Raw genomic sequence first — 26466 nt, forward strand, 5'->3', positions numbered from 1 at the left:
AATGTTTTTTGAAAATTTTATTTAATTTCACATATGCATTTTAAAAACTTACATAAATGTCTTAATCAAACATAATAAAAAATTAATACATAGTGGTTCTAAAATGTTTCCCCACTCCCATCCTTCCCCTCCTCCCAACAACCAAATCAAAAAGAAGGAAAGAAAGAAAACATCTGGATTATAAAAACTTATAAAAAAACTTACTGAAACTATCAAATAAAATCTAACACATTTTAATTTTTTTTATTTTACGAAATTTTAGGAGTCAGAAGATTCAGGTTGGGCAATTACAACTTAATTCATACAATTTGTAAATATGATTTGTACAATATGTAATCTTTTCAAGTGGTATACAAATACCTATTTCAATATGCCATCTACCCATTCCCAAGTACACATCTGATTTCCAAGTTAATACAACACATTTTCTAGCTACTGATAAGGCTATTTTAACAAATTCTTTTTGATATTTATTCAATTTCAATTTCAATTCTGTATCAAAAATATTTCCAAGTAAAAAAAATTTGGATATTGAGGAAACTTAACTTTTGTAACTCCAAAAATAAATCCAATTCTGTCCAAAAGGGTTTTAATTTTGAACATTCCCATGTAGAATGTAGAAAAGTGCCTATTTCTTTATTGCATCTAAAACATTTATCTGAAAAATTAGAATTTAATCCATTTATTTTTTTGGAGTAAGATATAGTTGATGTAAAAAATTATATTGTACCATTCTATACCAGATATTAATCGTATTAGTCATAGTATCCTGACAAAGTTCTAACTAACTTTCCTCTTGAATATTTATTTTTAAATCTTTCTCCCATCTTTTTTTTGACTTATGAATTCCTGGTTTATACATATGTTTTTGCAAAATTGTATATATATAATTGAAATAAATTTTTTAATATTTATATCTGTAATTAATTGTTCCAAATAAATCGTTTCAAGTAATATCAAATCTTTACCTAAATTCTCTCTTAAATATGCCTTTAACTGATAATAAGAGAACATTGTATTGTTTTGTATTCCATACTTACTTTTCAATTGCTCAAATGTCATTAAAGTTGAACCTTGAAAACAATTTTTTATTGTCTTAATTCCTTTGTTAAACCAAATATCAAAAAAAAATATATTTATTGTAAAAGGAATAAGTTGATTCTGACTCAATATCATTCCTTGTATCTGAAATTTTCTTATTTCCATTTCTAAATGTATTTTACTCCATATTTTAGAGATGTTTTAACAAAGGAATATCTATTTCCAAATTAAAAAGCTCATCATTCCATTTATATATAAAATTTTCTGATTTATCTTCTCCTATTTTATTAATTTCTATATGAATCCATGGTGGCTTCTTTCTCTCTTGAAAAAATATTGAGAGATATCTCAACTGTGCTGCTCTATAATAATTTTTTAAAATTCTTAATTGTAGACTTCCTAATTCAAATTTCCATGTTAACTTTTATAACTAGTGCAACTCTTGCCATTTCCCCTTTTCAAATAAATTTCCTTACATACTTATTTAGTTCCTGAAAAAAATATTGATGGTATAAATATAGGTATTGTTTGAAATAAATTCTGTAGTTTAGGGAATATATTCATTTTTATACAATTAACCCTTCCTATTAATAATGTTATAGATAATTCCTTCCATTTCTTCTATTTTCTTAAACAATTGTGTATAATTCAATTTAAATAAATTATTTAAATTGTTATCAATTTTAATTCCCAAATATTTAATTGTATTTCCCTGCCACTTAAATTGACTTGCTTTTTTTACACAACTCATTATCCGCCTTTATTATAGGCATTATTAACTTTTATCACAATTTATTGTATAGCCAGATATTACACCATATTATTTTAATCTTAAATACAATTTACTTAATGACCTTTCCAGTTCAGTCAAATATATTATGACAACATCTGCCAATAAATTAATCTTAGGCTCTTTCCTATCTTCTTTAAATCTTTAATATCATTATCTAGTCTAATTAATTCTACCAAAGGCTCTATTGCTAAAATTAAAAAATGAAGGTGACAATGGATATCTTTGTCTTATCCTTGTATCACTTTAGGGTTAATATATAGAGCTCTGACCCAATCTATAAATATGGTGGTATTCCAAATTTACTTAAACTTTAAATTAAAAATCCCACTCAAGTTTATCAAATGCTTTTTCAGTATCTAAAGTAACTACTATGTTAGGTACCTCTCTTAACTGTGCTAAATGTATTATACTCATTAACTTTGTACGTTATATGGTAATTTTCTGATTGTAACAAATCCAATTTGATCAATATTTTGCTATTCTATTTGCTAGCATTTTATATATTTTATTATCTGCATTTAACAATGAAATAGGTCTATAGGATGATGGTTTCAAAGGATCTTTCCCTTTCTTCAGAATCACTTATTATTGTCATCTTAAATTATTCTGGTAAATCATTCATCTCTCCCACCTATTCTAATACTTCCATAAATGGAGGAATTAATAAATCTTTAAATGCTTTATAAAATTCAGGGGGAATTACATCTTCTCCTGGAGACTTATTATTTTGTAAAGAACCCAATGCTTCTTTAACTTTTTAAGCCAATACTCTTTGATCTTCCATACCTTATTTTGGTAAATATATTTGAGACAAAAATTCTTATATTTTATTGAGTCCTTTAATATGTTGACCTCTTCTCCAAGGCAATGGAAAGTGTAAATTGAGTTGTTGGTGTGGTGGATGGTTTATGTGATGGCTTGAGTTGCATAACCAACTATGTTTCAGAAAGATGCAGTGTGGTAACAGACCCTTTTGACCCTCAAGCCATACCATGCAATTACACCCACATGGCTAATAAACCTATTAACCCTTACATCTTTGGAATGTGGGAGCAAACCAGAGCACCTGGAGGAAACCCACGTAGGTACGGGGAGAGCATAGAAACTCCTTACAGACAACAATGGATTTGAGCCCAGGTGGCTGGTGCTGTAATAGGGTCCACTAACTGTTATGCTACCATATCACCCCCTACACTATACAAGAAGCTCCCTGCAGTTTCTTGTAATCTTGAGCAGAGGAGTTTTCCTACCAACCTGTGTTGTATCCAGATAGGATACTGTGTTCTGTGCGTCTTTCAAAATTCATAAGGAACAAGATCCAGAAGAGCCAAAATGAATTCCATGTCTAAGAAGAAAGAACAGAATGCATCACAACCAATTGTAGAACAGCAAAGCAAGACATTTTGATAGATGCCAAAAATGTTATGGAGGGGGTACAACTAAATGAATGAAGAGAAAGGAAAAAGCACACATTGCAGAACTAGATGGAAGCACAAAAAGTAGGGTAGAAATAAGGGAAAAGATGTCAGTTTTAAATAGCTGAGTTGACCAGAATGACGATGTTGGCAATAAATGGAAGTTGAAATCAATGGTACAGAATGGAAAAGTGGCTGGGGAATAAACAGGAGGTGTTGGACATACATGACAGACTGGGCAGCATCCACAGAGAGAAGAATTAATTTAATGTTTCAGTCAATGACCATTTGTAACAGCGTGGAGTATTAATTGTTTTCATACATGCTGAATACTTCTAACATTTTCTGCAGCTCCAGTATGTGAATAATGTAAACATCTTTGCAATATTTTGTTAAGACATCTACTGCTTTCAAGTGATCATAAATTGCTCCAGTTAATCTGTCCATCCATACACTTTGAAGAGAGTGCAGCCGTCATTAGAACTGCTGCTGCAGCGCTCTAGCAACCTAGTTTTTATACTAATCTCAGATGTTGTTTCAATTTCAAATTAACATTTGTTATCACGTGTACCGAGGTACAGTGAAAGGTTTGTTTTGCATGCTCTGCAGCGTCTATCCAGATAATCAGGTAAGTACAACAGAATAAAATATTAAATAAGGACATTATGTTAACAGTGTGAAGGTTCGTTCAGTAGTCTGATAACAGTGGGAAAGAACTGGCCTTGAATCTGTTGATTTCACACTATTCAATCTTCTTCCTGCTGAGAGGAGGGAGAAGAGAGTGGCCAGGGTGGGATGAGTCTTCAGTATATAGGCTGCTTTTTTGAGACATCAGGAAGCGCAGATGGAGTTGATGAGGAAAGGGAAGTGTGCAATGGTTTGAGTTAATTCACATTTCTCTATAGTCTCTTACGGTCTTGGGAGAGCAGTACCCAGACAATGTAGTAGGGCATCCTGACACTATATTCTCGAAAGTGCATTCGGGGTACGTGTTGAGGGATGCCGGGGATATGCCAGAATTCTTCAGGCTCCTGAGGAAGTAGCATTGGTGTGCCTTCTTGGATGTTGTGTCAATATAGTTGGTTCAGGACAGGTGATTCTTACTTGAAGCTTTCTACATCTTTACCTCACGCCATTGATGTGGAAAGACAAGCCCAGAGTTTGCACATTCTTCATAAGACTACGTGGGTTTCTTCTGGATGCTCTGGTTTCCCTTCTCATCCCAAAGTTATTTCAGTAGGTTAATTAGCGACTAGAATTTATTCCTGGTGTAGCTGTGTGGCAGGCGAGTTGGGGAAAGTTATAGATGGGAAAAAGATGTGAGCGAATGAAAATAATCGGAGAGCTCATAGAGACTCCTAGGCTCTTGTTATAAAATATGCTACAGTACGGGATCTCGAGTTCTTTGCAGTCATTGCTATAAAACTGGCCGCAAATTCAGTTAAACTATTTTTTTAATGCGATCGTAAAAACCCTGTAAATTGAAAATCTTAAGCCTATTTGAATGTAATTGAGTTATAAGGGCCTCCTGCTGTCGAGAAGGAGGCCAGTAGCGAGAAACCCCGCTACCCAATAAATCTAATCCTGTGTAGTTCTTCAGCCTGTTGATAATATTATTAACCTTGGACGTTGACGGTGGCACCAAAACTCAGTCAAAACAGAGGAATTGTTCCCACGGTGTCCCGAAAAGGTCCGCAAGCAGTTTCCGTCAATGCAGACTGTGGATTTTTTTTAAAAACTTAAACATTTTATTTCTTCTAATTCTGCTTTCTTTGATTAAATCTCATCTCAATTTGGCTATTGTTTCTCATTCAATTACACCGTCTGACGTGGACACCATCTGATGTTATTAGACCAGTGGAGATTGCCTGTGAATAACTGACGGGTACTTTAAACATTTCAGCAGGTTCTTATACGGAGCGATCTGCAATGTCTCCCCTTCTTTCCCATTAGAAATTGACACTCACCTCGCTGCCATTTCTCGACCCGAAACATTGGCTGTTTCTCGTCCCACCAGTGTTGTTTGGCCTGCTGAAGGTTGTCAGCAGTTTGTGTTCCCGTTTCACCGCCTCAAATGTGTTGCTCATTCCTACTCCGATAGCTGGCCTGTATATTGGCTTCCAGCAAGATTTTAATCACAGTGCCTGCGCTTTCAATGTTAATATGTTAGGGTTTCATCGGACAAGCGTGTCGTATGCAAAAAGTATGACCATTGTTGAGCATCAATTCAGAAATCTTAGACTCCGAGAAGTTCATTATGGGGAAATAATGAGATTGATTGAGTAAACATTTCCAAGAATGGACGGTTCTTGTCAAAACACCTTACTTTCGTTTCAGACAAAAGGAACCCATTCACTTTCTTTCTGCGCGCCCCCACTCTAGTCTCCCTGCCCCATCAAATACCTTCTCTTTCCACCAATCGAAAATCTTTCTAAACTGTAAATATACTTTTAAAATAAACATTTAGCCATGTATCTTGCTCTCCGCGGGGGCTAGCTACCACCCAGATATCGTCCTAAAGCTGGAAAATGTTGGAAACAACCAACAGGTCCGGCTACCTCTGTGGAAATATGGTTAACGTTTCAGACTGAAGACCCCTCATCAGAACTGGAAGAGGAAAAAAAAGATTTTCATAGCGATACTGTTTATTCATTCTCAGGTTGTTGCTAAGCATTTTTTTTACCCTCGTGGTTCACGCTGTAAAATGGAGCAATATTTTTCATTGGATTAATTGAAACAAACCATCCCTTGAGATGCACGAATAAATTTGATATTTTCGTGCAGATACTAAACTGGTATCTGTCGGACTCGTTCTAATTGATTGACACCTCAAGAGAATTTTTAAACGAGTGAAGCAGCACATATACGGTAGGTAGTATGGACACCGACATTTTTCGCACCCTGTTCTCTGAAGCGTTTGCCTGTATTTAAGCTCTTTCAGAAGTACGCATCTGTCAGTGGTTCTCATGTAACCCAGTTTCACACTATTGCCCGCAGTAGACTGAGGTGTAATATTGGGGTTTTTTTTGCATTTGGTTTAATGGCATGATCCGGCTCCTGTACCACTGAACCCTCGATTGATGTATTTTTCTAAGGTGTGTTGTCGAAGTAAATCGGAGTCATCTCTCACACATAGCGATAAATGCTTGGCGCCCATGAAATTGCTCTGGGTTTTTTTTTGTGCCATGTCTCTGAACAGCTGAACGTGTCATTGTTGAGATGCCGTGTTGAGACACTGCTGTCACCGCTTCACGTTTCCTTGGCTCATTGTCGAAACGGCAAAAGATCCAGCTCTTGGCGTGGTATTAATATTCCTGTCCTATCAATTGTGTCACTATCCACGTCAGCTTCGCTGATCCTTGCACTTCGCATTTCCACCAAGATACCAAGCATAAAGGCCATTCGGAAATACCTAAGATTGGAGAAAACGACTGTGGCCACTTTCAACCCACCTGGATCCTGCGATTGTTTTTATTGCTAAGGTGAAGCCGATGTGGCTTCCCCACCCTGGGAAACTGAACAGCGTAAGATTCCAGCAGCCGTCAAATTCTTAATGGAAACTCCTAAATCTTCGAGATGCGAATGTTTTCCTGATGAAATCACCATCCCAAACAGTATGGAGCGTGTTAACGTTAGGATATTTCGCCTCATCCTGTGGTGACTCTGAAGCATGTTGAAAGACGAAAGCCAGCGCCCGCTTTGCAGGCTCAAGGTTATGTAGGGGAAGGGAGAGGGGTGGGGGAATAGATAAAGCATCTAATTTCTTGTATTGTGAGCGCATATTTCTTTGCCGGAGAGAGCGATCCATCGCAACCCACCTCACCCCTAGCGAGGACCAGTTCGTCTTGGATGTGTATGGATGAGTTCTGCATTGAATGGACGCAAAATCCGCCCCAAGTCTCCCGGCTCCATCCTTCACCTCGGCAAGACGCAGCCCAGTGAAACGGAGCGGAGAGGCAGCTCCGAGAGCGCCGCGAAGTCATCCCGAGCCCTGGACGAGTGCAGATTGGTAAGTAGGAACTACCAAAAACAGCACCTTTTCAAATCCACATTGCTACTCCCCTCCCCCATCAAAATCACTTCCAAGTTCGGTCACGTGCAAATGCACAACCATATTTGTTAATGTGGAGCAATGTCCTGAATGATGACTGAATGTCAGTGCTATTCCGACGCGTCTATTTGTGGAACGGCCTTATCTATTCTAATGTATGTGAGTTGGTTTCATACTGAAGTGCTTTATTGAATACTAAGTGGAGTGGCTGGAGGACTCGAGTTCCTTCTCTCTGCGTAACCTTGGCGTTTTGATTTAAGTATCCGTGTAAACAGAACTGTTTGGAATGGGTGAACGATAGTGTCTCATTCCCAGTAAGAGGGAACATGTTTTCCTTTACAAAGATTGTGCCGATTTACGCATCTTACATTAGAAACTAGTCAGACTTATTGGCAAAGGTTCCATTGATTTGCGGCTCAGATGGAAGCCGGACAGGTACAACTACTGGGGTTATATTGAAGTATTGTTATTAAGAATGTTATTGTTAACGTTGCAGTGATAAGAGCAATTTATTCGCAGTATTATTGGCGGTGGGGTAGGTCCTACACTATCGAGAATTATCGCCACCGATTGGTGTAGCGGTCCCATCATTAACCGTCAAATTTCTTCCTTGTTTTGGTGGTAGCACGTATTGACCTTTTATTTTTCTCACTCCATTCCATTGTTGCTTTTTTTTAATTAGAAACTATGATAAACTCCTTAAGGCGGTGACCAGCGTTCTTTATTTTTTCAGATGGTGCAAGATTTTAACACCCAAGTCGCTCTTTACCGCGAACTGGTCATTTCTATCGGAGATGCCTCCGTGGACTGTCCCTCCCTGCGATCCGAAATGCAGAAGACGCGGACCAAAGGTTGTGAGATGGCACAAAGTGCACATCAAAAACTCTCCGCAATCTCTGGGTAAGTGAACTCTGCAACTTCGATAAATACGAGGCTTTGACATTAAACTGAAGTCGCATTTGCAAAATAAAATAATGCCGAATTTTGAGCAAATTTGCAGACAGGGGATGCGGTTATTTCCAAAAACGACTCCTCATTAACCCACGAGCGAATCGAGAGGGTCAATTTTTTAATGTCTCTATTACTGAATATAAGGCGATTGCACTCAAAGCCTTCGAGTGTTCCCATTATTCACCGTTGTTTCACTCAGTACATTCAGTAACTGCCCCCTTTTCTAACAGCAGTTTCTCCTTTGGAGAAGTTGACCCCACTTTGGCTGATCACTCGTTGGAGGTGCGCATTGCTCTCCAACAGAACCTAAGGGTCTCACAAATATGACATTTTCGCAGCATGAGAACTGAGTAAGATGATAAAAATAAGTGGTAAAGGCACTTTGTGCTCATAGATATTTGAATTCTGCTCCCATTCTGTGCCGGTCTCAATAAGGGAGCTCAATTGGACTGCTAATACTTAGAGGCCTTTATTTGTAATGTTAAACGAGGATTTCAGTTGTTTGTTCTACTGGCCCCAATGGATATTAAAACCCTGAATAACCGAGGATAAAAGACATTTGTAAGTTTGTGGACTGCACTTGAAATGATTTGTGAAGGAGCACTGAGTTGACAGGGTCCAGAGCAGCAGCATTGACCCTCTTCCCTCAGTCTTGACGTCACTGCTTTGGTTCTCACTTTCCAAGTAGGCACGTTTCCAATATATAATGGGATGCAAGGAGTTGCTAGCTTCTAAAAATAGGGAAAATGTCTCCATGATTTTTTTTCTAAAAAGAGGACAACAATGACATTTAAAAGTTGTTTTTTTTATATAAAAGCATTATTATTTAGACCTATTGAGTTCAAGGAAATCTGTGTATTTGTATTAATCATGATAAGTTCCTGAGACTCCACATATGAGAGGACCTCTCCAGGAGCCAGCACATTAATATAGCTATGAAGAAGACATACCAATGTCTGTACTTTCTAAGTAGACAGAAGATATTTGGCATGATTGAATACTCTGTCAAACATCTATGGGTCTCAGGTGTACTGTGGATAAAATATACTGACATGTTGTATCAAGGCCTGGTTTGTAAACTTGAATGCTCAGTAGCACAGAAGTCCACAGAAAGTGGCAAACGTAGTGAATTCCATCATAGGCTCTGGCTTCCCATCTGTTGAAAACTTCTCAAGAGGGCAGCTAACTTCATAAAAGATCCCCCTGATCACAATCTCTTTACACTGAGACTTTCTGGCAGATTCTTGAGCCCCCATGTGACAGCAGCCGTAAACAGAAACAGGACCACCAAAATCCCTGTACACACTACTGAAACATCTCTTATTTTCTTGCACTAACTGCAAATCCTAATATTTATCTATCATACTTATTAGATAAGTATCCTTCAAACTGATTATTCCTTTTTCTGTATTGGCATATTGTGGTAGTTTAAACTATTGTATTTGGTGTATCTTATGTACCTGTTTGGCTGTGACAAGTAATAATTTCAGGGCACCTGTACATTGTACTTATGTATGTGACAATACATTCTCATCTTATTTCAAATCAAGGAACTGTAGACACTGGAATCTGGAGCAATAAAATAAACAACTGGAGTGATTCAATAAATTGAGCTTTATCTGTGGAAGAAATGTGCATGATTTAGGAAGAGATACTACATCAGGGCTGATGCATGGTCTTGGTTGAAAACCTTGACAATTCCTTCCCCCCCCCCCTCCCCACCCCACATACGCTCCTTGATCTGCTGCATTCCTCCAGCTGCTTGTTTTTATAATGTTAATCATATCAGCAGCGAAGAAAATAACAAGAAGAGGAAGGAGGAAGGGGTAAGGGAGTAGTACAGGTAAGAGATCATAGGTGGATATAGGTGGAGAATGGAAGAGTAAAAAGCAGAAAAGTGTTAGGAGAGGAGTAGCTCTCTGAATGAAAATGGAAAGGGGTGGGGAGCTGAAGGAAAGGAGACAAAAGGATAGGGAAAAAGAGAGAGGCTCAGGGGAGGGGGTTAATGGAAGCTGGAGGTCGATGCTAACACTCTCTGGTTGGAGTATCCAAATTGAATATTAGGTGTTGTTCCTCCAATTTGCTGGTAGCTTCAGTTTGACAGTGCTTGAGACCATGGATAGATATGTTGATGTGGGAGTGGTGTGTGTAATTTAGAAAAGTTGGCCTCCGGGAGATTTCTGTTATTGCAGTGAACAAAGTAAAAGTGCTCAATGAAACGGTTTCCTAATTTGTATCTAGTCTCTCTGATTATAGAGGCCATAAGAGAAGCACCGATGACCCTGCAGATTCACAAGCGGGATTACTTCACTTGGAAGAACTGCTTGGGGCCCAAAATGATGGTGAGAGAAGAGGCATAAACACGTGTTGCATTTCTGGCAATCATAGGAGTAGGTGATGAGTGGACAATAGAATCGCAGAGGGAGGGTTCCTGTGGAAAGCAGTGGGGATCACATTGCAGACAGTGGAAATTTGTGGGTAATTTGTTGGATGCGGTGGCTGGTGGGGTGGTAGCTGAGGGTGAGGAATCCTGTGTTTGTTGTGTCTTGGGGCTGAGGGAGCCAGGGAGGTGGAGGATGTGGGTAAGGGCTGAATTGATGGAAATAGAAGGGAAACCATGTTTTTTGAAGAAGGACGACATCTTGAATGTTCTGGAATGGAAAACCTCAACCTGAGAGCAGATGAGAAGGAGGTGGAGATATTGAGAGATAGGAATAAAATCCTTAGAGGGGTCAGGGTGTGAAGAGGTGTAGTCAAGGTAACTATGAGGGGTGGTAGGTTTGGAGAAAATATCTGTAGAGAGTTTGTCTCCTGAGATGGAGATAGTGAGATATAGAAAGGGGAGAATGTTGCCAGAGATAGCATTTCTTGTGGTCACAGAGGGAGGTACAGAGGTTAATAATGACTGGTGATGACTGTTTTATAGAACATCTCTTATTTTTTTCAGTTGATTTACAATGAAAGAAAAAAATCTTGAAGTGTGCCCATGTACTCTTGACTCACCTTATATCACAGCAAAAATTAATTGCAAACAAAAATGGACAGCAGCTAATTAGGTAAGGTATTGTTTTTTTTTAAAAAAAGTGGAGTCCTGCAAAAGATAAAGGCGCTAGCATTTAAGGAAAATCCAAGCAAAGGAAAAAAATAGAAAAATGGAAAGCCTGAGCTTGAATCTGGACATGAACAAGTTGAAGTGATCCTGAGAAGCGATGTGCAAAGAGTGAGAATTTTGAAATGAAGAATCAAGTGTAGTTGGTAAGTTCCCCATGGAAGTTCCTGATTATCTAATTTAGAATTAATCAGGTAATTAAACTTTTGTTAACTAAAACCTAATTTTCCTATATACTAGGAAAATTAATATTTATATGTATAGAAAGAAACTACATCTTAGCCATTAAATATCCATCAACATTCACTGTTCAAGACAGCAGAAATTGACAGAGGATTGCCAATGTTTGTTGAGCTTTCATTTGTGTTGTCAACCTAAGATCCCTTATTCCAGTAAACATAAACCCTTGCCACTTCCTGTTGAAGAATTCTTCTATACCCAGTCTCATTTGTTACTATCAAAAAAAAACATTCAACTCACAATTCTTTGTAAATTGCCTTTGGTGGAAAATTTGTTTATTTATCTGCATTAAAAATTTGATAAATATTTTACTGTTACTTCTGAAAGTACATCACTTAAAAACTCTGAGTTCAGAAGTCTAGACCAAGGCAGTACTGAGGGCAAGTTGAACTCACAAGAAGGCTATTTGGATTCTGCACAGAACAGTAACCATATTTGTTTCCCCAAGTGAATGAAAATACTCTATGGCATTGTTCTGAAGAATGGGAGAGCCTTCCTTTGTGTTCGGTTCATTTTTCTCACAATCTAAGTCAGATTATAACGTTAATAATTTGTATGAACTTGATGTGTGCAAATTGCCCATGGCGTTCCCAAGATTACAGTAGTGAAAACACTAAATATATGGAAGCTCTGATAGTGAAATTTGTTACATGAGTGCAAGGCTTATTTTTTCTTTCCAAAATTCGAGAAAAGGGATAGCTTTATTTAAAAAAAAATATAGAAACCAGAAATTGTTGTCATTAAATGGAGTTGCTAAATTTTTTTTTGAATCAAAATTCATGACTTTGAATCTATTATTGTTGCCATCGTGATATAATTAATTTTCAGTCTTATACAACATAGAGATTTGTACATATGCTTTATAAATTCTTCCATGATGAAGCAGTTACTTTATAAATTGACTTCTGCTGGTGCTGCAGTGGAAGCTAAGACACACTGAGAAGACTAGTTGGTAAGTTCCCCATGGAAGTTCCTGATCAGATCCACAAATATGCTCATTGAATTTCCCGTTTTCAGACACTATGGGCTCTAAACTCTCTGCCAAGGACTGTTCAAATTGGGTGACATTCTCTTTCCTGCATCTGGAATATACAGAATTTTTACAAGGTTGTCAATCCAATAAACATTTAATTGCGCCTGTTCATCATTCTTCTTATGAAGCTTGTCTGCCTGATGTCTATTGGACTTTCCTATAGCAGAACATTGTCTACTGAATGCCTATGCTGCTCGAGCCCCTGCCCTGATTGCAAACACCATGTGCCATTTGTGCCTCTCACCATCCTCTATTTTACAGTTTCTGTAGCTGAACTGGTGGCTATGATGGTTGGCTCTTCCATCACTTTCTCATTTATTTCAGAAGAGAAAGGCTAGAGGATATAATTATTGAAGGGTGGAATACTCTGCAATATTTAAATTAAAAATATTATGGAATGAGGAAGAAGGGAATGTTAGAAAAGGATTTAGCTATGGAAATTCCTTCTTCTGTCAGTTCAGTTGTACTGCTAACTTGGCCTCAGATAAGGCCTTTGCACTAATGGTCATGATTGCCTCCTCTTTGGGGATAAAGACTTGCGGTCATGGCTGACCCACACTGATTTGCTTTGTTTGTTCCTTTTTTATGCGAGCTTATCCTGTTATTGAGGGACAAATATGTTCCTGAATAATATCTAAAGCATGAATAGTATGGATCATGCCAAACTTTAAACTTTTAACAGGTTGTTGAAGTTATTTGTGCCAAATGAAAAGAACCTATGAACATCATTTTCAAATTCACATTGAGAGAAATTAGGCCAAAATGTGCTGCTAACCAGCCAATGTGTGCATAACATGAAGGTCAATAAACTTGTCATTTGTCAGAATCAGGATTTATTGTGAAGAACAAATCACGAAATTCCTTGTTTTGCAGCAACATCATAATGTAAACAATCATATAAACACCTTACAAAAATAAATAAAATAGAGCACCAAAAGTCAAAGCAAGGCAGCATCTTTGGTTCATTGATCATTCAGCAATCTGATAACAGCTGGAAAGAAGCTGTCCTTGTGTCGCTGAGTCTTCAGGCTCCTATACCTTATTCTCAATGGTAGCAGAGTGAAGAGGGCATGTCCTAGCTGGTGGGGGTCCTTCAGGATAGAGGCTGCTTTCTTAAGGCATCACCTCTTATAGATGTCCTTGATGGAGTCTGGTGTCCATGATGTTGCAGGGTGAGTTAATAACCCTCTGGAGTTTTTTTGTCCTGAGCGTTGGCACCTCAGTACCAGTCAGTGATGCCACCAGCCAGAATTCTTTTCATGGTACAGAAGTTTTTGAGAGTCTTCGGTGACATACCAAATCTCCTCAAATACCTCCCAAAGTATAGCCACTAGAGCCTTCTTCATGATTGCATCCACATGGAGGCTCCAGGACATCATTCAGGCTAGGACTTGTTTAGACATTTCATGGCTTTCTAATCGGGAGAGTTTGGTACACTCAGTGTTACATGAGACATAGCTGTCACATTTTGTATGCCCCCATTCTTTTCCATGAGATCATCAACCTTCATTCAGCAAAGTTTTTTGTTTGTTTTTATTAATGTTACTGTATATTTATGCCTTTAATTAATTGGTAAAAGATTAATGTGTTAAAAATGAAATAACATTTTATTATTTTTCTTATGTTTTTAATACTTTAGTGTTTTTTAGTGAATAATGTGAACATATTGTTTTCAGCAGTTCCAGGTCCAACACTGTGTGTTGGTAAAATATGGAATTTTAAAATGTATTAGTTGTACTATTATATAAAATTCAATAAAAATATTTAAAAAAAGAAAATGTATTAGTCACAGATTATTGTGACAGTTATTAAAGTTCTTACTATGTAAATCCTGGTCCTTCGGCTTGATATTTCTCATTGACCAGCTTGGTTATCTGATCCCTCAGCTTTCTGAGAAGGCCACGTCTTTCCTTCTCCTCATTCTGCCCTGTGTCCCAAAAAAGTGGTTCTGTGCTGGAACCCCAGTACAGTTCAAAAGGTGGGAGGAAACTGGACTCCCCCCCCCCCCCCCACACACACACACAAACATGGGGAGGACAAACAAACTCCTTACAGACAGCATTTTTACTTTACTGATTTTTTTAAAATAAATTATTGAATTGACTATTTTTTGTACAAGTTTAAGATCTAAGACTGTTAAATTAGATCATAGACCCTAGTTCTTGCAACTCATTTCAATACAAAGACATGATGATGATAATGACAAGGAGTAATTCAGAAATTAGATTTTAGTTGGAAAAATTATGAGAACAAAACAATGCAAACACTGCAAATCCAAAATAAAAGCGGAAAATACTAATTATGTCAGGCAGTAGATGTCATTGATCATCAAAATCAGTTCTAGTGAAGAGTTGGTGACCCTGAGTGTTCTTAACTCCATCCCATACCAACTTCATGGGCCAGCTTTGCTGCCATTTCTGACCAATAAGAAGGCCATATCACTTCTAAAATATAATATAGACTCAGAAGCAGAAACGAATCGTCTGAAATCCTGAAACTCACAGTCCCAATTGCTGGCGCTGTAACAGCATTGCTCTAACTGCTACGCCATCCCTATTATGCACGGTTCTGGTTGGAAGACTATAGAAGGGATGTGATTGACCAGGAGAGGATGCAAATGAGATGTTCCAGAAGTTGCCTGAGTTTATTTTCCTTGCAGTTAAGAATGTTGAGAGGGAAACTGCTAAAGGGATAGAACATTTAAAAAACTATGGATAGGGTAGATTGTAACAAACTTTTATTCACAGATGAGATGTCTAAGGTTAGAGGGCATAGGTTTAAGGTGAGGAATAAGAGGTTTAGAGAGGATCTAAGGAAGTTTTATTTTACCTGCAGGGTGTTTGCAATATGGAACACACTACCTGAGGAAGTGGTGTAGCCATGTACTCTCACATTTGTGAAGCATCTGGAGAAACATTTGAATCACCAAGACATAATAGATTAAGGACAAATTGATGGCAAATTGGATTGGTATACACAGATACTTGATCAGCATGGGCATGTTGGGCCTAAGGAACTGAATCTATGTTGTATTATTCTAACCTCAAAGCACACCTACCAGCGACACTGGACACATTCCAGTTTGCCTATTGACCAAACCGATCCATGATCGATACAATAGCCCTGATCACTCTGTTCCAACCCTCCTAGAGAACCCTCTGAGAGAATAATGCCTTATATGCCAGGCTGTTGTTCATTGACTTCAGCTTGGCATTCAACACAATCGTACTTCAGAGTCTGGCTAATAAAATGTCCTCGCTAGGACTCAATACCCTTTTCTGCAACTGAATGCTGGACTTTTTGATTGAAAGACTACAGTCTGTTTGGGTTGGCAGCACAACCTCAAGCCCCATCACAATGAGCACTGGTGCACCTCATTACTGCGTGCTCAGCCCACTACTGTTCATGGTGCTAACTTATTATATAGCCAGGTTCAACTACAACAGAATTATCAACTATGCGGATAACACAATGGTAGTTGGTCTCATCGGCAACAATGATGAGTCAGCTTATAAAGAGGAGGTTGATTAGCTTATAACGTGGTGCAAAAGCAACAACCTGAGTCTCAATGTGGACAAAACTATGGAGATGGTTGTGGACATCAGGAGGATGGAAGACTATTCCCCACTGCATATCAATGACTACTTAGTAGAGAGAGTGGGGAGCACAAAGTTCCTTGGTGTCAAAAGACGATCTATCCTGGACCCACACAACTTCCCCATTAGTCAGGGAGGCACTTCCTAAAGAGGTTGAGGAGGAGAAGGCTACTGGCCACCATCACAACAATATTCTACAAGAGCACAATACAGAGTGTCTTGGCTAGCTGCATCATGGTGAGGTATGGTAGCTGCAAATCATCAGGTCAGAAGTCAGTATGTAGAGAGATTAAAACTGCTGTGATGATCATTGGGATATCTCTTCCCTCTATCAACAATATCTATGGGAGCAGTACTTACAGAATCATTGAAGACCAGTACCATCCAGACTGCAGAATCTTTGATACATCAGCTTAAACGAGGAGGTACAGGAGTATAAAAGACCAGGGCTGCCATGCTGGGAAACAGCTTCTTCCTGCACGTAAATTATTTTGGGATTGTTTTATATATATATATGTCCTTTGTAGGGTGTACTGTGTGTGTGGACTGTAGTCTGAAGATATGTTAGTTTGTTGGTTTGTGTGTATGTGTATATATTTTGTGTGTGTGTGTATACAATCAGATGACAATAAACTTGGACTTGAACTTGACTGCTGAATGTGTGGCCACTGAACAGCAGGGTTAATGTGTCTGTATGCTACAGTTATGTTACTTAACACGAGGGAAGAATTTGGAGCATTATTTTCATCAGAAAAAAACAAATATCTGATAATTCTACTTCTAAATACTCATGCACATCTTTGGAAGGCAAATTCAAACCCCAAAATATGTTTAATCCATTGTGCAAGTAATTCCCTTGTACGTGCTAATTATAGGTTCAAGGAATTTTTTTTTAAAGGTGAGAATATTTCTGCAAAAATCACAATTGGTTTAATAATATTTTGGAAAAGCTTTGCAATTTTTATTCCTTTACATATAGCATGAAGAAACTAATATTCTCTAAATGTTTTTTTTAATTTTTCATTTTAGATTTTAATTTTTTAATTTAGACATACAGCATGATAACAGGTCTTCAGCCCCACAAGCCCTGAGCTGTCCAAATAACCCAATTAACCTGTGACCCTGGTATATTTTGAAGGGTGTGAGAAAACCTGAGCACTCCGAGGAAACCCGTGTAGACAGCGCCAGATTTGAATCTGGGTCACTAGCTCTGTGAAAAAGTTGTGCTAACTACTTCACTAACCAACCCTTGTAAGTGAACATTGATTAAACAGAGAGTTGCAAAGTTTAGATACTCATCACATGGTAAAATATTTTAAACATTAGTTTACATCAACTTTTATTTAATTATCTGTGAGCACTGAGATTTATTTTATGAATATTTGGGTCATTTTTTTTAGTTCATCCACGATCTTAAGCAACTGATGCAATTCCACACTTGCTCAGCTTTTGAAATTATCCGGGATAATGCATGAAGAATACCAAAATTCGAGTAATTCCAAATTTATTTCTTAACTATTGAAATGACATCAATTGACCTTATTCATAATAATCTTCTATATTTTTTAATACCATTATGAAACTAGATATTTTAAAATTGGTTATCTTTAGTAAAAGGTGTAAGATTGTTTTAAATCAAAGGTGTTCCAGGTGATATACTTCCTTTTGTTCCTATTTCATTATTTATCTTGTTCCAAATGGCAATCAAATGTTTAAGTAAAGGGTTTTCCTGATCCCTGAAATAAAGAAGTAAGAAATGTCAATTGAGCTACTTGATAATAATTCTTAAAGTTAGGAAGTTGCAAACCTCCCAATTCGTATTCCCACGTTAATTTTTCTATAGATATTCTTGACATTTTACCTTTCCAAAAAATTTTTTGTGTATGTTTATGTAATTATTGAAAGAACTTTTGTGGTAACAATATGGATAAAGTTTGAAAAAGATATTGTATTCACGGAAAGACATATTAATATAATTTACCCTACCTACTAATGTTATTGGCAAAATATTCTTAAACTTTTTAAAACAATGGCAAATAATTCAATTTGTATAAATTATTTAAATTATTATCTATCCAAATCCCTAAATATTTAATCACCTCCTTTGGCCATTTAAATTGGGTATTTCTTTATCAAAGCGTATAATCTCCTTGTGTAAGAGGCATAACTTCACTTTTTATCTCAATTTACCTAGTAACCTGAAATCTGACCGTATTCTTCAAAATTTAAATATAATTTACACAAAGATGTCTCTGGTTAAGTCAAATAGATCAAAACATCTTCAATTGAGGGGATATTTGTGGGAAAAATTAGGTCTAACCATGTACTTATTGGCTTGTTGGAGGTTTTTATTAGGAGAGATTATACTTAGAAATTTATTTCTGCAATATATCTTTTATTACAAGGATACACTATTAAACAGGGAGTTCATAAATCTAATGGGAATGGGAGGCTGATTTAATTATTACAGTTGATGGGAATAGATGGGCAGATCTCTGTCAAGATGTATGATAAATATTATAAATGTTAGATACAGTTTAGGTCAATATAATTTTTTATATCAATTATATTTAACAATGCAAAAGTTGCACCAAATTAAATTGGATTTATCACATAAATATTTTAGATGTGGTGAAGAAATAGGGAGCTTTTTGCATTCTACTTGGTCATGTTCTAAAGTTAGAAATTTTTGGATGGATTTAGGAAATTTTTTAGAACAGATTATTGCTATTGATATTTCACAAAATCCAGATTTATTTTTGTTGAGGAATATAGAAGGAACAAGACCTGAATTAAAACTAGCATTTTATGAAGTTAAATTTATCAAAATAGCTTTAATGGTGGCGAGGAAGTGTATTGCAGTGACTTGGAAACAGATGCATATTTGGTAGGGAAAGATGGCATTCAGAAATTCAAAGTTTTATAGCTTTGGAGAAAATTGCATCTAATTTGAGAAATAAATATTCAACTTTTGTACAAATTTGGAGCCCATATATGCAAAGTTTAGGGTTAAATATGTTAAAAATATATATTTTCCAGCCTCTCAAGACGTAATAATCTTCTTCCCTAAAGTCATTTAGTATGATTATTGTAGGATCCCAGTATGTGAAGTAATCCTTTGTGCAATCTAGATCAATATTATCTTTATACTCTTCTTTCTTTTTTTTAATATATATTTCTTTTATATAACTATATATTGTATCTGTTATTATTGTAACTTTTATAGTGGGAGGGGGTAAGAGGGAGGGGAGGGCAGGCAAGGGGAAGAGATTTATACCATATCACTGTAATTTTTAAATTTAATTAAGTATTGACTCTGTAGAATTATAATTACATGGATGGAAAATTTTAAATAAAATAGTGAAAAAATGGGGAATTGTGCATTTGTACCCCTCCACCCTCAAGAAAATAAAATAAAATGATAAAATAGAAAAAGCTGAATCAAAAACATTACTATTTGAATTCCTTCTTCCATAATTCAAATATGTACAAAATCAATTTCATAGTTGCACAGAGTCACCCCTAGACTACTGATACTTTTATATGTCTGTCCACAAAGGAAAGAGAGAAGTGTCTGCCACAGGTAACAGCTTAACACACATTGAATTATGATATATGCAATTTTTTTAGCCTCGACAATGACATATTTTATTTTTATATGCTATAACCTCTGGAAGTTAGGCAAAGGTACTTAGTGATTTATGTGGTGTTGCACAATTGTCTTTTAGATGGGAGAGCAGAATGCAGTGATATCCCCAAGGTAATTGTTGAGCTCTTCCCCTTTTTGTCATGCTTTAATGGCTTAGTTTGAGTGTGCAGAGGATAATTTCAAAATTTTAACAAGACACATAAATCAGAATATAATAAAAAATGAAGAGGATAATAACAGACTGCAGGAACATGGACAGCCTAGTGCAGTTTTTTAGGTATTTCATTTTAGTATCAGTCAGTTTGAGTTAACAAATTGTGGACTAGTATAAGATGCGACCATTCACAACCATGGAGAGAAATGAGTTGGCAATAATCAGGTGCAGACTGTGCCCAAGGTTTATCCTCTGGAGGAAGCGAAGGAACATTTGTTGCTTTTATTCAGGTACAGGTGTGGAGAGACGTGTAAGTGAAGCATTTAAAGGAATAGCACACTTTGTGATCATCAGGCATTTTAAAAGAAACAGCTCTTTGAGCAGCAGCCATCTGAAGGAAGACAGTATTGGAGTGACTCTGTGTGGTGATGGACACACAGATATCTCTGTCAGGGAAATTACTGAACCATACTGTGACAAAAGGAAAGGTCATTTTGATTGACCCATGGCAGAATTTTTGAAAACTTTATGGAAGTCACACATTTTGATTCCCCTACAAAAGAAAAATGGAAGTTGTGGCCACCTCTCATCTGAAAGGAGATTCGCTCTCAAAGTAACTCAACAAGGCTTTGTGAGTTTTCAGCAGTCTGTCAGTCTCTTCCACCTCATTCGTAATCACTTCTTTTCTTCAATTTGAGAGTTTTCATGCCAACACTGGATTTCTAAGACTGACTTTGGAATAACTTTCCAGAATTGTGCCTATGCTTTAATGGTTTTGGGTATCTCTCACACATATACACAATTAAGTATATTTGCACATAGTTGGGGGAGGTTTAGATAAGTTAGATAAGGTGTTATATTGCTGGTAATTAATAATAAAAATATTATTTTAAAAATAACACTGTCTTAGTGACTTTCTATTGCTGCTGGTCTGTGACATAACATAAATTGAGGCCTTGTCTGGAATACCAACAAAATTGGAGCTTATTGATTGATTGATTTTCAATTTGAATGATTAAAAAAAAGGAATTTAATCAATTTCACTTCCTTTTGAAAGCCAATTAAAATGCTTTTGAATGTGGAAAAAACAGCAGGAATGAATATTGAGTCATTTTTGGAATTGCCATCCTCTGCAGATATGCAGAGGGTGAAAAAGATTGAGTTGTTAACTATCACCCAAATGTTGGAACTTGCAGGGGTAAAACTGGCGATTAAAAAAGGCAGAGATCCAGAGAGTTATAGTTGACTCCTATATTAGCAAAAGGGAACTTCAGAGAGGAGGAAAGGGTACAATTTCCCAAGAGTAAATCTTTTGAGCAGCAGTTAAAGTTGGAACAGAATGCACTAGAGAAACAGTTTTGAGGTAGAATAAGCAGAGAGGTTAAGGCAGTTTGAGTTAGAAAAATACCGATTTGATGAAGCTGAGAAACAAAGGCAGATTGAGAGAGATCAAAAGTAGTTTGAGCTAGAGTTAGCAAAATTTAAAAGGGAGGAACAGAAAAACACAGGGAGTTTGAGAGAGAAATGGAAACAATAAGAAAATTATATATAAGATTATGAAACAATTCCATTGGCTTAGTCTAAGAAAAGATGTGACATTTTGCCAGACCTGTCACATTTGTCTGGTTGTGGGTAAACCCAATCAGGGTCCCCCATTGGTACTTTACAACCTGTTCCTGCTTTGGACGAACCCTTTTCTAAAGTTATTGTGGATTGTGGTGGCCCTTTGCCCAAGACAAAAGCTGGGAATCAGAATTTGCTAAGTGTCATGTATTTATTCTCTAGGCTTCCAAAAGCAAAACCACTTAGAAATATTAAAGCTAAAACTGTGTCAAGAGCTCTTGTAAAATTTTTCACTTTGTTTGGTTTGCCTAAAGAGATCTAATAAGACCAGGAAAGTAATTTTATGTTGGGTCTGTTTCAGCAGTAAGTTTATTGACCCTTGCCAGAGTTTTTAAGTCACAGATTTCAGTTCCCTTATGAAAAGAATGAGGGAGTTGTGGCTACTACTCATCTAAAAGAATATTCACTCTGGAAATAAGTTGACAAGGTTTTGTGAGTTTTCTATAGTCTTGTCACTCAGTCTCTCCCACCTCATTCGTAATCATTTCTTTGCCTCAGTTTAAGAGCCTTCATGTCAACACTGGATTTCTAAGACTGACTTTGGAATAACTTTCCAGAATTGTGCCTAAGTTGTAATGGTTTTAGTTGGGGGATAATTTTAGATAAGTTAGATAAGGTTTAAAATTATTAGTAATCAATAATAAACATAAATTGGCAACTTTTTATTGCTGATGGTCTGTGAAGTAACATAAATTGGTGGCTCATCTGGGACACCACCAAAATTGGAGCTTATTGATCAATTAAAGAGAAATATAGGGAATTTAATCAATTTCACTTCCTTGATGGCAGGTCAGATGTGATGCCACTAGCTGCAAGTTCATCTCTAGCTCACACACCATCCTGGCTTTAGAAATATATCAACAATTTTCCTTCATGGGTCTAAGTCCTAGAACTCGTAATCCTTTAGGTATCTTGAACTTTCTCGAGCAATTCAAGAAAGTGATCAGCACCACCTTCTCTTGGACATTTAGGGATGGGCAATAGAGTGCCCACTTCCTGAAAAATAATAAATAAACACAGACTACATGCTGAAAGAACTCAGCAGGTCAGAGGGCATCCATGGGTAAAAATGATTAGAAGGGTAGAGTGGTAGATATATCCATGGATGATATCTGACCTGCTGAGTTCCTCCAGTAATTCTTTGTTTGCGTAAAATTCTAGTGTGACAGATTATGTTATATTTTATATTATGTATAGATATGTTTTTGGGAGATAAATTGTGGGTTTTTTTAGTGTAGGTCACAAACACACTTCACAACACAGATCTCATTTAAAATGCCAGAGCTTGGCTTAAGCCAGACTGTCCAGGATGGCCTTTGCAAAAACTTTGAAAAATGCCTATAGAGACTTCACAACTAGCTGAAGCAACAGATGAACGGACTCAAAAGATTGGGTCCGGTGCCGCAGTCTGTCTGAGAGCAGTTTGCTGTTCTAAGAGGGTTATGTGTTTTTTTCTTTGAGTGAGAGAGGGAGAGAGAGAGAGAGAGAGAATTAATTTCTAAAGTTCTACTGTTCAGCAGCAGCAACTGGGACTGGAACAGGACAAGCTGGCAAGCTTGTGGAAAAACCCCATTTTGGAAGATGGATTGTGAGTTCTGACTTCGGCCTTTTCAAAGCCATTATGGTCCATATAAGAGGAGATGGCTAGCTGCATAATGTTTCTCTTGAAATAAGGGAAACAAAAATGAACATTGTGGTGACCTGAAAGAAAGAGGTTACCATCTGGAAAACCTTGATGGGGCAAGTTTCTTTGGAAAGACACGGAAGTGGCTGATTAAAAGGAATCAGTTTGTGTCCAATGAGGAATAAATTCTCTCTGAAAACCTGGTGAAGATTCATAAATGTTAAATTCTGTGTACAATGTAAGAATTGCCTGATACTTGGAGGAGTGAGAAGTGAGATTGGACTGTGAATCAAAGAACTTTTATACACACATTGCATATACGTGCACTTAAAATTAGAAGGGGGTTAAGTTGTTAATAATAATAATAAATTAAAATTTGATCCTGTTTTTATGTGTAAAGAAAATTAAAGGTAACCTTTGTTTAAATAATAATTTGCCTTGGTGAATTTTTATTGCTGCTGGGTTTTGGGGTCCTCTGGGCCCATAACACTAGGATCTATGGATTTTGTGTTGCTACATAGACTACATGGTCAATTTTAAAGAAGGAGCAGAAACAGAACAACCAAAAGTGCAAGCACCCAATTCTTTGTAGGTCAAAAGTTCAAAATTCAGATTTATTTTCAGAGTACATACATGACATCACATGCAACCCTGAGATTCTTTTTTCTGCAGGCCAGGCAAAATTTCAACTTACGGGTAGTACAAAAAATTGTACTCAAGTAAAGATACATACACAGAGAGAAATATAGAAAGAAAGAAGCGCAAACAAACTGCAATATATAAAATAAATATTGGAGAATAAATAATATGCAAAATAAGAGTCCTTAAATGAGTCTTTTAATGAGTTTGTTGTTTAGGAATCTGATGGTGGAGGGGTATCAGCTGTTCTTGAACATAGTAGTATAAACCTAATAGCACCTATACCATTTTCATGATGGCAGGAGTGAGAACAGAGCATGTCCTGGGTGGTGTGGATCCTTGATGACTGCCTCTGCTTTCCGACGGCAGCGTTCAGTATAGATTTTTGTGATGGTGTTTAGAGTCTTTCCTGTGATGTATTGGGCTGTGTTCACCTCCTTTTGCAGGGCTTTCCACTCAGAGGTATTGGTTCCCCAATGATGTAGCCATTCAGCACACTTTCCACTACACATCTGTAGATGTTTTCCAAGGTTTTCAAAGTCATATAAAACTGCCATAAACTCCTGAGAAAGTAGAGGCACTAACATGTTCTCTTCATAATAACATTCATGTGTTGGATCCAGGAAAGGTCCTGGATCATACACCTCTAGTTTTCCCCTCCTGAAGTCCACAATTAACTCCTTGGTTTGGTGCAGGCTAAGTTAAGTAAGTTGTTAAAAATACTTTGAAGCCATCCATTTAGAGTACAAAATCAAGAAAGCCCATGGCTATTCATATAATTGTATATCCAATCTCTTAGAAAACCTTCCAATAACTGACCTACTACTATCATCAGGCTCACTGGCTTATAATTTCCAGGGTTTCTTTTGGACCCTTTTTTAAACAACGAATAAATTGAGCTACTGTGGTGGCACACATCACGATGCAGGCAAACCAGCTCCATATTTGTCATGGCCGAGGCAGCGGAGCAGCCGTTTCAAGATGGCGCTGCCAGGTTTTGCTTCCCTCGTGGGCCGCGCACGTGCACTCAGCTGCATCGTCAAGTCACCGCCAAAACAGAGGCGGGACTTGACAGCCACCTTATAAAGCACAGTGCAGGCTTTTTTGAATAAACCATTGGAAACTAAACTGACCCCAGCATGTAGTTTCTGTTCTTGTTTCCCCCTCATAGCTCCTACTACAGTTGGTGACCTCAATGAGCCCAGATGATTCTGGACTCTATACCATGGACACTGCAGCAGTCAACACAGTGGCTATGAAATTACTGTCCTTCTGGACACTTCACCCACACACTTGGTCCAAGCAAGCGGAAGCACAATTCCACCTCTGGATGATCACCTCTGACTTCACAATATCAGCGCCCTCGATCAAGAGACCGCAGCCAAAGTGGACGACCTGATACATGACCCCCCCCCCCCCCGACCTCGGAGGAAGGTAAATACCCAGCTCTCAAGAAGTTTCAAGTACTTTCGTCCTGTCCAGGCACCAGCACGCCACCATGCACTTAGATGGCCTGGGAGACAGAGCATTATTCGCCATCATGGATGAAATGCTCACACTGGCAGAGGACCACAAGCCATGTCTCATGTTTGAGCAGGCTTTCCTGGAGCAGATGCCAGATGACATACAGCTGCTGTTAGCAGATGAGGATTTCTTGGACCCACGCAAGGCTGCGGCCAGAGCAGATATCCTGTGGCGCACAAAACATGAAAATGAGTCCAACCACAACTGGGCACAACTGTGCCCAGCAAACACTAACTGGTGCTTTTATCACCAATGCTGGCGTGCACAGGCATGAAAATGTAGGCAACCCTGCTCTTTTCTGGAAAATATCCAGGCCAGCCGCCACTTAAGGCCACAGAGGCTGGCCATATCAATAGTCTTCTGCATGTCACCAAGGTTAGTGGCTGACGGTTCCTGGTCGACACAGGTACTGAACTAACAACTGCACTGGAGACATGAATGCAACCACAAGGCCCAGCGCTCCGGGCAGCAAACAATACCACCATCAAAACCTTCGGCACCCGCAACATGCAAATACATCTCAGCAATGAGCTGAAATTCCAGTGGAATTTCACATTAGCTGTGGTAGGCACATCGCTCCTCGGCGCTGATTTCCTTCAGGCACACAGCCTGCTGGTGGACGTGAAAACCAAGCGCCTAATGAATACCTGGACTTTCTAAACCGTCCAACTCAAAGCTACCATCACCTGCAACCCAGGCGTTGCCACAGTGAGCGCCCCAAAGGATGAGTATAGCCGCATCCTGAATGAATTCCTGACCATCCTCAGACCGCAATTCACTTCCACCATGCCACAGCACGGGGTGCTACACCACATACCGACCCAAAGGCCCCCACTCCACACCAAAGCCAGGAGACTTCCCCCAGAAAAAATGCAGTTGGCCAAAAAGGAATTTTCCTGGATGCAAGAGTTGGGAATAGTCCGCAGGTCCAACAGACCATGGGTGACCTCACTACACATGATCCCCAAGTTTTCAGGTGGTTGGCAGCCCTGTGGGGATTACCGCTGCCTTAACGACTCCACCA

The 26466-nt window shown here is 37.9% G+C and overlaps 1 protein-coding gene across 4 annotated transcripts in view; it reads left to right on the top strand.

The window, feature by feature from the left end:
• The window catches only part of rgs7bpa (regulator of G protein signaling 7 binding protein a), a 98830-nt gene that overhangs the window by 4769 nt on the left and 67595 nt on the right, over window positions 1-26466 (top strand). For 2 of the 4 annotated variants that reach the window (XM_069924500.1, XM_069924498.1), the window contains one exon: window positions 8034-8200. In XM_069924500.1, coding sequence (XP_069780601.1) covers window positions 8034-8200 — 167 coding nt within the window. Of the gene's footprint in view, window positions 1-7041; window positions 7259-7568; window positions 7736-8033; window positions 8201-26466 lie in introns of those variants that run through there. The other 2 variants (XM_069924496.1, XM_069924497.1) reach the window with 2 other exon arrangements.

This window comes from Narcine bancroftii, chromosome 3 (assembly GCF_036971445.1).
Source record: "Narcine bancroftii isolate sNarBan1 chromosome 3, sNarBan1.hap1, whole genome shotgun sequence".
NCBI lineage: Eukaryota > Metazoa > Chordata > Chondrichthyes > Torpediniformes > Narcinidae > Narcine > Narcine bancroftii.